The 16,960-nt window shown below is 45.3% G+C and overlaps 1 protein-coding gene across 3 annotated transcripts in view; it reads left to right on the top strand.

Annotated features, from left to right (window-relative positions):
- Positions 1–16,191, top strand: part of runx3 (RUNX family transcription factor 3) — a 76,396-nt gene extending 60,205 nt beyond the window's left edge. For 2 of the 3 annotated variants that reach the window (XM_046366687.1, XM_046366688.1), the window contains exons 7-8: positions 7,438–7,509; positions 14,601–16,191. In XM_046366687.1, the coding sequence (XP_046222643.1) occupies positions 7,438–7,509; positions 14,601–15,109 (581 nt within the window). In that variant the 3' untranslated portion in view covers positions 15,110–16,191. The remainder of the gene's footprint in view (positions 1–7,437; positions 7,510–14,600) is intronic. The other variant, XM_046366689.1, reaches the window with a different exon arrangement.
- The last annotated feature ends 769 nt before the right edge of the window (positions 16,192–16,960 follow it).

Below are 16,960 nucleotides of genomic sequence, written 5' to 3'. Positions count from 1 at the left end.
TTAAGGCTGACAGACAGAGTAAGGCTACTTCCCAGTTAATGAGTCTCTATCAGTGTGTTTAGGAGTGTTTTGCTATCTGTGGGTGGAAGTGTATCTCTCAGGGGGTTTAGCCTTGTGCTCCTGACTCACCACTGTGGACCTACCTATCGTACAGCTCAGCTTACACAACTGTGGTTATCAGCACCAGCTTGGACTTAGTTTCACTGATGCTGTTGTTCCTCTATAAGTGTAATGTACTGAACATGGCCAAGGAAAATCATCTGCCAGTGCTATGGACCAGCAGGACCAGGATTAGTTGGCATTTAGACAGAGATACAATATACATTTCATGATATTAAGCTTGGGTTCTGTACTTTACTGCGTGTTGTCTGCCAATGGAAGGGCCATGGCAGGTAAGCTTATCCAGAGGAACTTATCCATAAGGGATTTCTTAATATCTCCAAACTGTCTAGCAGGAGAGGTGTACAGACAATGCTGGGATGGCATGTGAAGAAAGGCTCTGTACTTGTCTGCATAGCTGCAGGAGGATTAGGGCAGGAATTACTTCTTCATAGGCCTGTCAGATCTCAAAGACCTGCACCAGTAGAACACACACACACACACACACACACACACACACACACACACACACACACACACACACACACACACACACACACACACACACACACACACACACACACACACACACACACACACACATACACATACACATACACATACACATACACATACACATACACATACACATACACATACACATACACACAAACACTGGGCACATGCTCACAAACACGTGGGGCGTATATATATGCACAAACCCCCACACGCAAACACACACACCTCCAACATAGACACAACACATTAATGTGTCTCAGAGCCGCCAGGGATGAGAGGTATAGAGCTCCAAACTGATTCCACACAACACCTGCAGGTGCTAGGGGCCCTCTCTGAAGAGTGTGTGTCTGTCTGTCTCTGTGTCTCTGTGTGTGTGTGCGTGCGTGCGTGGAGGACTGTAAAACCACACACCTTAATCTCTGATATTACCATCATGACTTTGTAGCTCAGGGCTAGTGCCAAAATAATTCAATAACAATGAAGATACATTCGCCCTCCTCTTAGCTACCCAGTGACATATATCACTGGGCATCTCCATGCATAATAATTCATTAACTATGAAGATACATTCGCCCTCCTCTTAGCTACCCAGTGACATATATCACTGGGCATCTCCATGCATAATAATTCATTAACTATGAAGATACATTAACTACCCAGAAGATACATTAACTATGAAGATACATTCGCCCTCCTCTTAGCTACCCAGTGACATATATCACTGGGCATCTCCATGCATAATAATTCATTAACTATGAAGATACATTCAAACTCAAACTAAAATAGTACCTTTTGTGATAAATACATTTGGAAACAGGGATGTATTTACATATAAACACGACACACGCCTCTGCTTTTGGCAGTCGTCGCAGGCAGAGTTGTATTTTGCGGAGGATCACAGGGTAATAGATGAGTGAGCCGTCAACACTTCATAATTAAATTGATTCCCATCTTGCTGTTGCAAAAAAAACATGTTTTCCATTATCCACACATAAACCTGGACTTTCCAGCTGACGACAACGTGAGAAAATACAATATCATCTCCTAGTGAAGCCCTTTGCTTCACATTGTTGTCTGAGCCATGAAACAGAGACAGAGTTTTGTTGTCAACACAACACTTTTGAGACGTCTGCTAAACGCTGCGCGGGATTCTCAGACGTACACACACACAAACAGTATGTGGTAACAAACACGCACACACACAGTATGTTCTAACAAACACACACCACACACACCGTTACGTGCCAATGTTGCAAGCTCTGCTAGCGCTCTAGACAGCCAGGATAATTAAGAGCTCATTACAGCGCATGCAGTGACAGGATTCAAGCCCTGGCAGACACTGCGCTTGCTCGGCTAGCCGCTTGTTTTTGTTCAGCCGTGACCACAGGTGAGGCTGCCGTGAGGAATGATCCTACGGGAGGGCGTGTGGGGAGCTGTGTGTGTGGCTCTGCCAGGGCAGTCAAGCAAATCTCACACTCAGACAATCGACAACAAAATTGTTATTCTGGTTTACTAAATGTCAGGTGTGTGGTGTGTGTATGTGTGTTTTAATGATTTTTAGAGAATGCCATCTCCTTAACACACCCTGGGTATAAAGTCTTACAGCTCATTCCAGTCTTACCAGCCAGACAAAGATGTTAAGTTTAAATGGAAAAAATATTTGATCTCAACGGGACGCTACAGAAATAATCCTGATTTCAGTTTTCCTCTTTCCCTTTTCAAAAGGAGACTAAACTAAACAAGCTCACCAGAACAAAGTTGCTCTTTTAACTTAAATGTGTTTTAAGAAAAAAAGACAGCAGCAATTGAATCATCCAAAAGAAAGTAGTTTGCCTTTTGAGGTAGTATCATTTAACATGCTATTTGTTCCGACACCTGTGTTTTTCTGACTGGAGATGAATATCAGATACTAGCATACCTTTCGGCCATCTAGTCAAGTGCTCCACTGCTTTGATGAGGGCCCAATAAACTGTGTGTGTGTGTGTGTGTGTGTGTGTGTGTGTGTGTGTGTGTGTGTGTGTGTGTGTGTGTGTGTGTGTGTGTGTGTGTGTGTGTGTGTGTGTGTGTGTGTGTGTGTGTGTGTGTGTGTGTGTGTGTGTGTGTGTGTGTGTGTGTGTGTTGGCTGTGAGTGATAAAACACACTCTAGTTGTATTAATTATATAATAGTGTTCACAAGGTCGAATGCTAAGCCGTGGCACCTGTATGGTATAGGTTACAAAATAGCAGGGGTCAAAATAAAACAATTTACTGGTGGTTACCGTAGATACTCCACCAATAAACCACAACTCTTCCAATGGCATACATCTGCAGCAGTTCTTCTGTGGTGAAAGGTCAAACAGGTGAATCTATCCCGGATTCTCTCTGGTTGTGAAAGTCCTGCTAGCTAGAGGGAGGTCCTACCCCTCCTCTCCTGTCCACAGTGACCACACTGTTTACTTCACATAAACAAGCCGGCTGGCCCCCCAAGCGAATGCCTGCTCCAGTCTACCACTAACAGCCCTGATCAGACCCAGAGCCCCTAACCACTAGTCCAGGGTCAGATATTATTTAATCCTCCTAATGGTAAATGTTAGGATGTGGAGTTGGGTAATCTGATCCTGGATCTGTGTCTACCTCAAACCTCAAAACCAAAACCAACACCCAGCAGGACATTATCAACCAATTATAACCAACAAAGAGTCACTGTAAGACACAAGTATGCCAGTCCCTGGAACATGCAGCCGGGCACATAGCACATGCTTATAGAGGGAAAGGTCAAAGCATCGTGCCTCCATGTCTCTGTTTAGTACCAGATGTGCTTACTAGGTTATTGTGTTGGTTTGTGGGTCATTGACTGTCTGTCAGGACAAGACCAGAGAGAGGTGGCCATGCTGTGAGCCTGGTGGAGATGCTGTTGGCTCCAAGCTCCATTTGGGCAGCAATGCATGCTGGTCCGTGCCAAACCCATACAGGAAAGGAGCTCTCAGGCCAAATGCAACCAAAACTAGCGGGAATCCAGACCAGCGACGAGAGATTCTGTTTTACTTCTCCAGCGCTGTATTTACATAATATATCAATGGTCGCCATGGGGTTTATTTGTTATGGTGCCTAAGAGCTGCACTTGTGGTTACTCTGTTTTTGTGACCTTAGTTAGATCTGAATTATTCAAACTGAAAATGTTTTTGTTCTCCAATTTTTTAAAAAAAAATCTTTTGAAGCCATCTCTAAACAGTAAGCTGGAAAAGGAGAAAAGAGAGCTTTTTTTTCCCAGACTCAACTGTTTGTGTTAGTTATAATTTAACATCAGAGCCGGGTCGAGCTTTACATTTCGGCAATTACAGAAACTACATGTGCGCAATGAACAGTCTCTATTGAGTCTGAGGAGAGGGGGAAGGGAGGCCGGGCAGGGGGCTCTCAAATAGAACATAGGATTTTTCAGTCGATGTGCTTGTTTTTACTCATGTTTAAGTGAGGGCTCAAAAGACATATCAAATGTCCCACATAGCTGAGCCAAGGCCATGTTCCTCCCCTCTCACTCGCTCTCTAACACGCTCTCTCCCTCTCCCTTCCTCGCTGGCGTCTCTCTCTCTCTCTCTCACTCTCTCTCTCACATTCTATCTCTCCGCGGTGACGCCTAGGGCCTAAGCGAAACAGGAAGCTAGCACAAGGCCCAGCATTCACTGTGTCTCAATGACACGCTTCATTACGACAGGCGCATTACATGTCTCTGAGGCGCTGCCGAATCCGGAGTCATGAGGACAGACGCCATTTTGGCCCTTTCATCTCCAAATGCACTTCAAAAAGCAGAGCATGTGTTTATTTGGGTCTTCCCAGCCATCACTGATGCCACCCCAAAAACGTTAATATTTGTGACGCGGCCGTCGTCTTCTACCCCTAATGCACCTACCCCCTTCCCCCAATCTCTATCCCCACCCAGGGGGCTGAGACTCATATTAACAGGGGTAATCTGTGCCGCTGGTATTGACGTTGTCAACCAGCCAATCAAAATATTTGAAGGAAATGTTTATTTTCTTGAGCGGATCGCACCAGCTGCTTCGAAACCTTTCTGAATAACCCCATTTATGTGTAAGAATTTCCCATTGTGGGGCGAAGCGCGGGACCTCTCAGAGGCTAAGTGCTGATCCGGGCCTTTGGAGAGGAAGTTGAGTAGCTCCGGGGGTGAGAGAGCTTTTACACACCCCAACCCCAGCCAGCCTGGGCCCAGTGTGGGCATAGGTGAACATCCCCCTCCACCTCCTCCCCCTGTTCCTGGCCCCTCTCAAGGTCAGGATCACAACTGCTAATATAGCGGTTAGGATGTTGTTCCTCAGCTCATACTATAGTGTAGTGTTACTGTAGCCCGGCTAGGTACAGGGACATGACCAGGAACTCTCCAGGCCTTAGTTACTGTATGTTCATGTCAAAACGGCAATATAAATATATTGAACAAAAATATCAACGCAACAGCCAACAATTTCAACGATTTTACAGAGTTACAGTTAATATGAGGAAATCAGTCAATTGGTATAAATTCATTAGGTCCTAATCTATGGATTTCACATGACTGGAAATACAGATATGCATCTGTTGGTCACAGATACAGTTCCTTTAGAAAAAGATTTGGGCGTGGATCAGAAAACCAGTCAGTATGTGGTGTGACCTCCATTTGTTTAATGCAGCGCAACACATCTCCTTCTCATAGAGTTGATCAGGCTGTTGATTGTGGCCTGTGGAATGTTGTCCCACTCCTCTTCAATGGCTGTGTAAAGTTGCTGGATATTGACGGGAACTGCAACACACTGTTGTACACATCGACCCAGAGCATCCCACACATGCTCAATGGGTGACATGTCTGGTGAGTATGCAGGCCATGGAAGAGCTGGTACATTTTCAGCTCACAGGAATTGTGTAAATATCCTTGCGACATAAGGCCGTGCATTATCATGCTGAAACATGAAGTGATGGCAGCAGATGAATAGCGAGACAATGGGCCTCAGGATCTGATCACAGTCTCTCTGTGCATTCAAATTGCCATCGATAAAATGCAATTGTGCTCGTTGTCCATAGCTTATGCCTGCCCATACCATAACACCACTGCCACCATAGGGCACTCTGTTTACAACGTTGACATCCCCAAACCGGGCGCCCACATGACGCCATACACGTGGTCTGGTTGGATGTACTGACAAATTCTCTAAAACGACGTTGGAGGCAGCTTATGATAGAGAATTTAACATTCAGTTCTCTGGCAACAGCTCTGGAGGACATTCCTGCAGTCAGCATGACAATTGCACGCTCTCTCAAAACTTGAGAAAATACTGAACAAAAATACAAACGCAACATATAAAGTGTTGGTCCCATGTTTCATGAGCTGAAATAAAATATCCCAGAAATTGTCCAGACCCACAAAAATCTTATTTCTCTTACATTTTGTGCACAAATTTGTTTACATCCCTGTTAGTGAGCATTTCTCTTTTGCCAAGATAATCCATCCCCCTGACAGGTGTGGCATATCAAGTAGCTGATTAAACAGCATGATCCTTACACAGGTGCACCTTGTGCTGGGGACAATAAAAGACCACTTTAAAATGTGCAGTTTTGTCACACAACGTCACAGACGTCTCAAGTTTTGAGGGAGTGGCAATTGGCATGCTGACTGCAGGAATGCCCACCAGAGATGTTGCCAGAGAATTATGTCCATTTCTCTACCATAAGCCGCCTCCAACATTGTTGGCAGTACGTCCAACCGGCCTCACAACTGCAGACTACGTGTCACCATGCCAGCCCCAGGACTTCCACATCAGGCTTCTTCACTTGCGGGATCGTCTGAGACCAGCCACTCGGACAGCTGATGAAACTGACAAGTATTTTTGTCTGTAATTCTAATTGGCTGAGCCTGGCTCCCCAGTGGGTGGGCCTGCCCAGTCATGTGAAATCAATAGATTAGGACCTAATTTATTCATTTCAATTGACTGATTTAATTATTTGAACTGTAACTCAGTAAAATCGGTGAAATTGTTGCATGTTGCATTTATATTTTTGTTCATAACAGGAGATACAGTATATGACTGCCAACATCTAACCGTTTCTCTGCTATCAGTATGTCTGAATCTGTATATGAACTAGTGTTTTTTTGAGAATGTGTGGGCATGTGTGTGCATGTGTGTGCGTGTACAAGTAAAAGCATAAAGTGTTTGAGGTCCACGGTTCATTCATGCAGTTTGGCTTGTAACAATTGCCCCATCTCTGTCCGAGAGCAAACTTAACACTCTTTGCATGTCAAATTGTCAGCTTCCTGCGGTGTGGCCATTGAGTGTGAACCAGGGTCTCACGCGCTGCGCTTGTAAGGATTCTTCTCACCCTGACAGGCTGACTGGACAGGCCAACAAAGGCCTCACACCTCCTCCTCCCAGACCCCTGAGAAACCAAAATATCTCTGTTAGCTCCATCAGCCCCTCAGCCCTGTTTTCCCAAGCCCTCTCTCTAGTCTCACTCCAGTGAGAGCTCCCCTTCTGCCCTCCTCTCTGCTCAGTCAGCACAGGCAAGCCTGTCACAGGTAGACAGCCAAACCACCACACTCAGATAGCTTTGACATGTTGCTGGCTTTTTTTAGGGCATTGAAGAGATCTGCACTCCCCTCACTCGAACACAGTACATGCACAGAACCTACAGAATCATAACCGGAAACAATTCTCTCTAATCCTCTTCTACTGTGCATCAGAATTAGAAACACTCATGTAATGAGGTCGTTGTCATACACGCCCAGACTACAGTAGTGTCAGGCTAGTGTCACGTCGAAATTCTCCTTCATTAACACATACCATCTATGTCCATTGCAGCCCTGTGGTCTGACCAGATTGACCCACCAACTCTGAAGACATGCAAGGTGGAGGACGACCTCAGATGGTCAAGTAAGAGAGATATTATATCTACTCTACCTGGGGCCCCTATCCCAAACTGCTCTACGTCGCCTTACTTCTCACTTGTGCTTTCTCTCTATTGTTGTCGCTCGTTTTTGTTGTTTTGCTCTCTTTCTTTCGGCCTCTCTCAGTCACACACCCTCGCACAGCGGTAGGAAGTGAACAAGTGTCCTGTTCTGCTTATATGACCCCGGTTTTAGAGTCATATCTCTGTGCAGGCCTATATGGGAAAGAGGTTTGCTTGTGTTGTTTGTTTGTTTCTGAGGCTTGATCATAACATGCCAGGCCCAATCACTGAGCAGTACGACAGGCGTGGTGAGCAATAAGAGATGGCCATAATTACCAGTCTGAGAAAACAGGCATGAAATGTACAGAGAGGGGATGATTGAGGAGGCTTGGGCTACATACACCACATTACACTTCAGAGTAGCTGAGGAACAACAATTAAGACACTCTGCTTCATATCAATAGTCTGCAGGATAACATCAAGTGGGCAATGAAAATCAAGCCCATACCCGATACCAACGGTGTCTGAGCAACCCATCAAGAGCCTGGGTAGATGGTACAACGAAAGCCTCCGGGATACCACATTACCCTAGCCAATGCACACTATCCAACATCTTCAGGAGTAGCTGAGAACAACAATTAAGACACTCTGCTTCATATCAATAGTCAGTCAATCATCTCTTTGACAAGGTGGAATTAATATAGAGATAATGGAAGAGCTGGGACGAAGGATATGCAATGGGCGTTCCACTCGTTGTGACATTTTGGGGAATGCGTTTTGGTTTGCCTTCAGAGCTCTGGATCCCAGAACATTCCAAAACACCCCCTTTCCTCCCTCCCTCCCTGGTGTTTTGGCACTCTTCTTCTCCTGCCCCACAGCCACCCACCCGTTCTCTTCCCAGAAACCACCGAAGCACACTGCACCAGACCTGCTGAGTCATCTGCTTACACACCATTCAATGTTACTCCTTGATGATCCTCATACTAAGCCCCTTCTGTATGACTCATCAATTAGGCTTGTTGGAAAATCATGGTTTTCAAAAGGTTTGATAAGAGAAATCCCCCGTTGTAAAACAGACTTTAGATGTGACTGTCAGTGATTTCCAAACACAATGCAGCAGTTTCATAATTTTTCAATGACTAGAAGATGGAATGTACGCAGAGATGGAATGTATAGATTGACATATTTACTTTTGACACTACGCGAGCGAGACATTCCCTTGACAGATATTCACTTCAGAGCAAAATACTCACTAGGGTGTGAAAAGTGGAATTGGCGTTTGATGGGGACTAACGGTAGTGGGCAGAAGTCCTAATGTCTAATCATGAACTTCATATCCAATTCCAGAGAGACAGATTTTTAAACTATTACAATCAATAATAATATTGAAGAGTGCACATGCCACCTGGCCAGAACTCATTGACCAGCAGCATACCACTCTGCATTCAACTGCTGGCTTGCTTCTGAAGCTACGCAGGTTTGGTCCTGGATGGGAGACCAGATGCTGCTGGAAGTGGTGTTGGAGGGTCAGTAGGAGGCACCTTTTCCTCTGGTCAAAAAAAATGCCCCAGGGCGGAGATTGGGGACATTGCCCTGTGTAGGGTGCTGTCTTTCAGATGGGATGTTAAATGGGTGTCCTGACTCTCTGTGGTCACTAAAGATCCCATGGCACTTATTGTAAGAGTAAGGGTGGTAACCCTGGTGTCCTGGCTAAATTCCCAATCTGGCCCTCATGGTCACCTCATCATCCCCAGCTTACAATTGGCTCATTCCTCTCCGCTGTAACTATTCCCCAGGTTGTTGCTGTAAATGAGAATGTGTTCTCAGTCAATTTACCTGGTCAAATAAGGAAACAACAGTTGATTTAGTTAACAAACTCATAAATCACATCTGGTTCATTGATGCATTAGGAACATCTTGGTGTTGTATCATCACAAACTCCCTAATGCCTCAATCGTGTTGCTAGTGATAGGTAGAGCCATGCAAAACCTGCTGGGCTCACATGCTACAGTGGCTGCAATGGAGAGGGCTTTGGGGTTGTTGACCGTGTTGTTCTAGTTCAGAAGAGCCACGGTAAGAGGTGAAGGCTATTTGCATCAGATGCGGAGCTCCAACACCAAGGCCTGAGCGCTTAAACAAACATCTAAGGATCATTTGTGTTCATTTGTGTCTCCAATTCTTTGGCTTGTGGACCAACATTATTTCCCTGGCAATGTATTTCTTGGCCAAACTTTCGTAACATAACTTTTCATTCTCACAACTCATCAACAAAAAATTTAATCTACTCTTAAATCAGTGATGGTCTGGGAAGCATGGGACAGTCACTCCTCTCTGGCTGCGGTCTGAGGGAAGGAGATGAAAGGAGAAGAGATCTCTCTCTCCATCTCTCTCTCTCTGGGCCAGTCTGGTCTGAGGTTTCCTCCCCCTCTCCCACCCCTCCGGTCTGAGGTTTCCTCCCCCTCTCCCACCCCTCCACTTATTTGCCTGAGACACCATTCCCTGGACGCTGCTCGTCACAGTTTGCATTCAGCCTGAGTAAACATTTCACAGGTGAGGGCCTGGATTTGCATCCCCCCCCCCCCTCCACATACACACACCTCACTGGCGAACTCAGCTCGCCCTTATGTTAACAACCAAAATCAGTTTCTCCCCTAGGCAAATGAGGCAAACCTCCCTCCATATCTGGGTTACACGCTTGACTGTGGACTAGTGGACCTCAGAGAGCAAGCGAGAGAGACAGAGAGAAAGAGATTTCCCCCGCTCCTGCGGTGTGGCAGAACTCAATATGGGAACGTGCACACAAGCAAGGGAGCGAGAGAGAGAGAGAGGAGAGTGAAGGAGGAAAAAGGAGCGCGCTAGAACAATGTGTTCTCTATTAAAAAAACTTGATTCCCAGCCGCCACCCCTTTTAGAGTGGGAACATCACAGACGGCAGGCTGCACCAACTAGCCCTCTGGGGTCCATCCCCTCTCCTGTCCCTGCAATTTAGTCAACACGTTTCAGCTGAGCCTAATGGAGATCATGTGTTGGGTGGGCCGCTGCTACCAGCTAGGCCGCATCAGGACCAAAGATCCAACCCTCCTCCTCCCCTGTACCCACAGCCCCGCTGTTACCACAGCCCCAGAGCCCCAGAGCCGCAGAGCCTCAGCCTATAATTAGCTGGCAGAGAGATGAGGAGGGGGCTGTGTGTAGATCAGGGTAGCTAACAGAAGATTGCAAAACTGTGGTTCTGTGTGTGAGTAGAGAGTTGCTGATCTACCCGTCTCCTCTAGAGGGAGCAGCTGAGCTGCTGAGAGGTAAACCGTGGTGGTGACTGGCTGGCCCACCGCCAAGGTTGTGACGGGACACAACCCCATTAAGGTGTTGTGATAAGTGTCCAGTTGAGTTTCTCCTGACAAAATACAGGAGCCTCTCCCCGCCGCAATTTAGTCAACACGTTTCCACTGGCGACAATTAAATAGAGATCATGTGTGGGGTGGGCCGCCAGAGCCATCAAGTCCCCGTGCCACAGATACAGGCTCCACCCTGAAGCCTATATTTATCAGGGAGGCAGAGATGGAGAGAGACAGAGAGAGAGAGAGAGAGAGAGAGAGAGAGAGAGAGAGAAAGGGAGCTTTTTGGGAGTCCGGTAGGAATTAGTGGGCCGACTCCACTTATACTGAATCAACAGCAGCTGAAGGTTTGGATTTTCTTTGCGTGAAATCAGATACGGGGCCCGACTCTGGTGCCTGGTAGACTCTGGAAAAAGAAACAACACCCCCAACCCTCCTCACTAACCCCCCTTCATCCGAAAAGGAAGAGATTTTCAACTGCATAAAATAAATGTGTTCTTGAGAAAAGAAAGCAGGAGCCGTGGAAATTGCAAAGGAACATATTTTTTGTTGCTGAAAATGGACCCAATTCTCCAGACGTAGGGGAAAGACATTTCAACAAGACTATGGCACGCAAGTTCAGCATCTTCCCCCCTCGGGGCTGTGGCGTGCAAGCGCTTGCTGTTTCACAAATACAGCCTGTCTTTTCTCTGCCATCCAAATCCACATTTTATACTAGAGTCATGTGGGAACACTGAGCCCATCCAAACCAAATCCAGTGGAATTAGACAAACAAATGAGTAGGTTCAGACGGGGGGGGCAGGTGCAAGGAACCATGTCACACCTGTTGACAATCACAATGTAGGTTGAGCACTCCCAAGCCACGGCAAAAGACAAGGAAGTCAATCAAATTCCAGAGCATACATGCATACCTGCATGCCCACCTTACCCAATAACTAACTATTCATCAGTACACATATGCCATTCTTTCCTATGTACTAGAAAATCACCCATGCTACAGGCCACAAAAAGTTCTACTGACAAGATCAGCATCCAGCCCATTACCCTATGTACATCTAGATTAAAACATACACCGATTCTACAATACATTAGGAACACCTTTTGCCCTCAGAACAGCCTCAATTCGTCGGGGCATGGACTCTACAAGGTGTTGAAAGCGTTCCACCGGGATGCTGGCCCATGTTGTCTCCAATGCTTCCCACAGTTGTGTCAAGTTGGTTAGATGTCCTTTGGGTGGTGGACCATTCTTGATACACACGGGAAACTGTTGAGCGTAAAAAACCTAGCAGCATTGCAGTTCTCGACACACTTAAACGGGTGCTTAAATCTTAAAAGGCATTTAAATCTTTTGTCTTGCCCATTCACCCTCTGAATGGCACACACACACAATCCATGTCTCAATTGCCTCAAGACTTAAAATTCCTTATTTAACATCTTCATCTACACTGATTGAAGTGGATTTAACAAGTGACATCAATAAGGGATCATGGATTCACCTGGTCAGACTATGTCATGGAAATAGTAGGTGTTCTTAATGTTTTATACATCAATACACTGTGGGCAACAGCATACAGGGAAGGAATGGAATGATTTACACTGCAGTAGGATAGCAAGAGGGGGAGACTTACCAATGATGACACAGGTGAGCATTGGCAAAACCAAAATCCATAACAAAGTCAAATGCCATAATAAGACTCAGATATAGGCCTATGCTGCATATTTAATGTCATACAACATATATTTCTTATTCCAAAAACCATGGCTTCAGTTACAAGAAAACCGTGAGACGTGACCTAAGAGATGAGTGACAGTTGTCAGGTGTTCTATGGCTCCCGTTGGCCTACTTTCTCAGAGGTGATTGACTGCCGCACCCTGAGCAAACCTTCATTCCTGATTGCCTGCCAAAAAGAAGTGAAACTGATCGAGTAGAGAGTTAAGGTTTAATGTCACGTGCACAAGTACAGTGAAATGCCTTTCTTGCAAACTCAATGTAGTATTGAAAATAACCTAACGTAGAACACAAACCACACAATAAATACAAATTGAAGAACGGGGGAAAGTAAGAAGCTATATACAGGATAAACAGATTAGTAGCAGCGTAAACGAAGGTTGTGTGTGTGTGTGTGTGTGTGTGTGTGTGTGTGTGTGTGTGTGTGTGTGTGTGTGTGTGTGTGTGTGTGTGTGTGTGTGTGTGTGTGTGTGTGTGTGTGTGTGTGTGTGTGTGTGTGTGTGTGTGTGTGTGTGTGTGTGTGTGTGTGTGTGTGTGTGTGTGTGTGTGTGTGTGTGTGTGTGTGCATGTCATGTGCGTGTTGGAGTGTCAGTGTGCGTGAGTGGGTCGAGTCCTGAGAGTGTGCATAGAGACAGTCAAAACCCAACTAAAATACAAGGGTAGTCCGTTTAACAGAGATATTAAACGTCAGTTTATTGGTTTACAGAAGTCTACATCACACGGAATGAAGAAGAAAAATCACTGTTGTCAATATTGGTAATTGTAAGTGGAGCCTTTATGGGTTCTCTACCTGACTGATCCAACAGGTAGGCTAGCTGAAGGCCTAGGTGCATACATTCAATGCATGGTGTGTGTATCTGTCCCTGTATGTACCTATCAAACCCAGATACTACAGTACAGTAGGTGGCAGCATGCTGTAGCCAAAACAGCCAGCTACCAGATCAATGGTAGAGAGAGACACATAAACACACGAATGAACTGGCTGACCCTGTATATAGTATGCTTACTTACTTTCTCGTGTTCTTATTTGTATTTCTTGTGTGTTTTTGTTCTCTTGCTATTTTTAGTATTACATTCTTATTGATTAGTGCATTGTTGGGGTCAGAGCAAGAAAGGCATTTCACTGTACGTGACATTAAAACTTGAAACACACACATTTGGAAAGAACTGCCAAATCAGCCTAACCCTGCAGTCATGCATGTTTTTTGGGGGGCGGTATGGTGTTGTGTTTAAGGAAATATGCTGGTGACAGGAGCTGCCCCAAATCCCAGCGAGAAAAACTGCAGTCAAACCCTTGAGCAAGATCAGTTGAATAAATTAGGGAATGTTTGGCTGTGAAATTTAAGTCAAAACAGCTGGCTTTTGTGTGCTGTGTTACCTATGCGACTACACTTCAGGATAGTTTAGCACTGACAAGAATGTGACATTGAGACGGCTTGCATTACTTTTACAAAATACACAAATACATAGAAATCTCTCCCTTTCCCTCCCTCTGTTTGTCTGAATGGGATGGTTACCTCTTTAGTTTCCTGTTCTCTCTCATCAGTTTGATGTACGGTATGTAGAGTTACACAACAGCACACGCTGCACAACAAGCTGTCAGTGTTTACTCAAAGCACCACTCTGCTCTGACAATACCTCTTTTCATTCCTCCAAACAACAGAGAACGCTGTTCCTGTACATTACTCTAGTTCAGCTGGTAGGGTTCTGTAGGAGGGCTATGTTAAAGGCTGAGAGGGAGGACACTCATAACTTCATCTGGTTCACAGAGCTGTGTGGTGATGTGCTGTCACAGATTGATGTCTCAGTTTATTATTTGTAGCTAGTGTTTGCAGGGTTGTAGACTGGAGGCCCCACACTGTCAGTTGGGGATGTGGTACTTCACTACAGCTTCCTGTCAAAGGAAGGAACTCTGTCCCTATCTCACTTTGACTCTGAAACATTTCCATGAGTTCGATCTATGTGCGCCAGGAGTTTCTAAACCAAATCTGTCGTTTCTCTCTCCCTCGCTCAGGTCCCACCGCTGACCTCTTCCCCCAGAGGACCACCTTCCCTTCTCTGTCCCCGCTGACCGACCCCCGTTTCTCAGACCCACGTATGCACTACCCAGGGGCCTTCACCTACTCAGCCAACCCCTCCAGCACGGGCATCGGAGGCCTCAGTGTGACAGGCATGTCCGCCTCCTCCCGCTACCACACCTACCTGCCCCCGCCCTACCCTGGAAACCAGAACCAGGGCAGCCACTTCCAGTCCAACTCCTCCCCCTACCACCTGTACTATGGCACCGGGTCCGGCTCCTACCAGTTCTCCATGGTGGGCCCGGCCGGGACCGGGGGTGAGCGTTCCCCCACCCGCCTGCTGCCTTGCTCTGGAGTCTCAGCCTCTGGAGGGGGCAACAGCCTGATGAACCAGGGCCTGAACAACCAGAGCGAGGGTGTGGAGGCAGACGGCAGCCACAGCAACTCCCCCACGGCCATGAGCGGCTCTGGACGCATGGACGAGTCTGTCTGGAGGCCTTATTGACTGTCAGACAGCTAGAGGAAATGCAGGAGAGAGAAGAGAGAAAGAGCAAAAGTAAAGAAGATGAACGAACAAAAAAAGATGAATCCTCCCCCAAAAATAAATGCTGCATGTTTGTATTTTATTTCTCGCGCACTCGCTTCGTACCCTTTTCCTAGTTGACCAAAGACATTCACTGTCTGTCAGGATGCCATGGCCAGAGGTGGCCTTTATGCAAGCCATGGATATATCCTGCACTGTGACAGGGACTACTCTCTGAGGCTCTGAAACCATACAAATCTCATGCTTTTCAATTTATGAGTAAGAAATGCAAAATAACTGTAAATAGATGTTATGGTGTTACAACAAAAAGCCATAGTAATAAATCAGGATCTTTTGAAAAACAGGTACATGCATACCAAAGACTATGAAAGGCAAAACCTTCATAGCCATTCACTCTATGTAGCTGATGAACTGACAAAATGCTAGTGCTATTGTGGTTAACTAGCCAACACGACCAAAACGATCCTTTTCCCTCAGATGACAGTACCTTTCTTGGCATTACAAGCTAAGCATCCAGACCAGTGACTGTACTGCCTCAACGGCCTTTCACTGTCAGGTGATAACAGAGGTCAAATATGATGTTTGCTTCACGAGTGTCTCAGAACCTGCCCTAGATGGCTTGTGGCTGTATTGCTAATGTAACATAACAGTTGATTCTGAAGCTTTTATTGGGTGTGAGGTTTGGAGATTCACCCTTCAGTCCATGAAACATCATTAAAAACAATACATGGTCTCAAAGTAATTCTGCATTGCTTGGCAATTTAATGTACTATTTGTACTGATGTCCGAGTGATGCTCCCCTGTAAAGTTGTTAATGTATTGATAATCTATGCAGTAGAATAGCTGATATTTTGAAGACTGTACAGGACATTAGCAGATTTTTTTATTTTTAAGCAGGAATTTTATGGATTCCTTTTGTTTTAGTTTGTTGGACTGTTTTCTTTATTTTGACTTATGATATATACACTGAGTGTACAAAACATTAAGAACACCTGCTCTTTCCATGCCATAGACTGACCAGGTGAATCCGGGTGAAAGTTATTATCCCTTATTGATGTCACATATTCATTTCAATCAGTGTAGATGATGGGGAGGAGACAGGTTTAATAAGGATTTGGAGACATGGATTGTGTACGTGTGCCATTCAGAGGGTGAATTGGCAAGACAAAATATGAAAGTGCCATTGAACGGGGTATGGTAGTAGGCTCATCGGTTTGTGTCAAGAACTGCAACATTGCTGGGATTTTCACGCTCAACAGTTTCCAGTGTGTATCAAGAATGATCCACCACCCAAAGGACATCCAGCCAACTTCACAAAACTGTGGGAAGCATTGGTGCCAACATGGGCCAGAATCCCTGTCGAACGCTCTCAACACCTTGTAGAGTCCATGGCCCGACAAATTGAGGCTCAATATTAGGAAGGTGTTGTTAATGTTTTGTACACTCAGTGCTTTTTTAGTATAGTATGTTTGAACTGGATAACACAGTTTACTTTTTTATATTTATTTGAGCCAAATTTAAGGAAATGTTCACTTATGCCCAAAATCATTTAGCATTCTCTCCAACTTCTCTTTTTATATAACTATTTTGTTCATTTGTTGTTTAATATAAAAATTTGAATCTGTGTAATATATTGCTCCTAAATTATGAAAAAAATACACTTCTATTGTTATTATTTTGTATTCCAATGTAGCGTAGATGCACTAAAAACTTTCATGATATTCCACCATCAGAACCACAGATCTCAACATTCATTTCACCAATCACATTACTTATAAAGATTAAAGATCCCCCCCCCCCCAGCCTCCTCAA

This window comes from Oncorhynchus gorbuscha, linkage group LG10 (genome assembly GCF_021184085.1).
Source record: "Oncorhynchus gorbuscha isolate QuinsamMale2020 ecotype Even-year linkage group LG10, OgorEven_v1.0, whole genome shotgun sequence".
In the NCBI taxonomy this organism is placed as follows: domain Eukaryota; kingdom Metazoa; phylum Chordata; class Actinopteri; order Salmoniformes; family Salmonidae; genus Oncorhynchus; species Oncorhynchus gorbuscha.
Note: the sequence above shows the minus strand (reverse complement) of the source record. Positions and strands in the feature narration are given on the sequence as shown.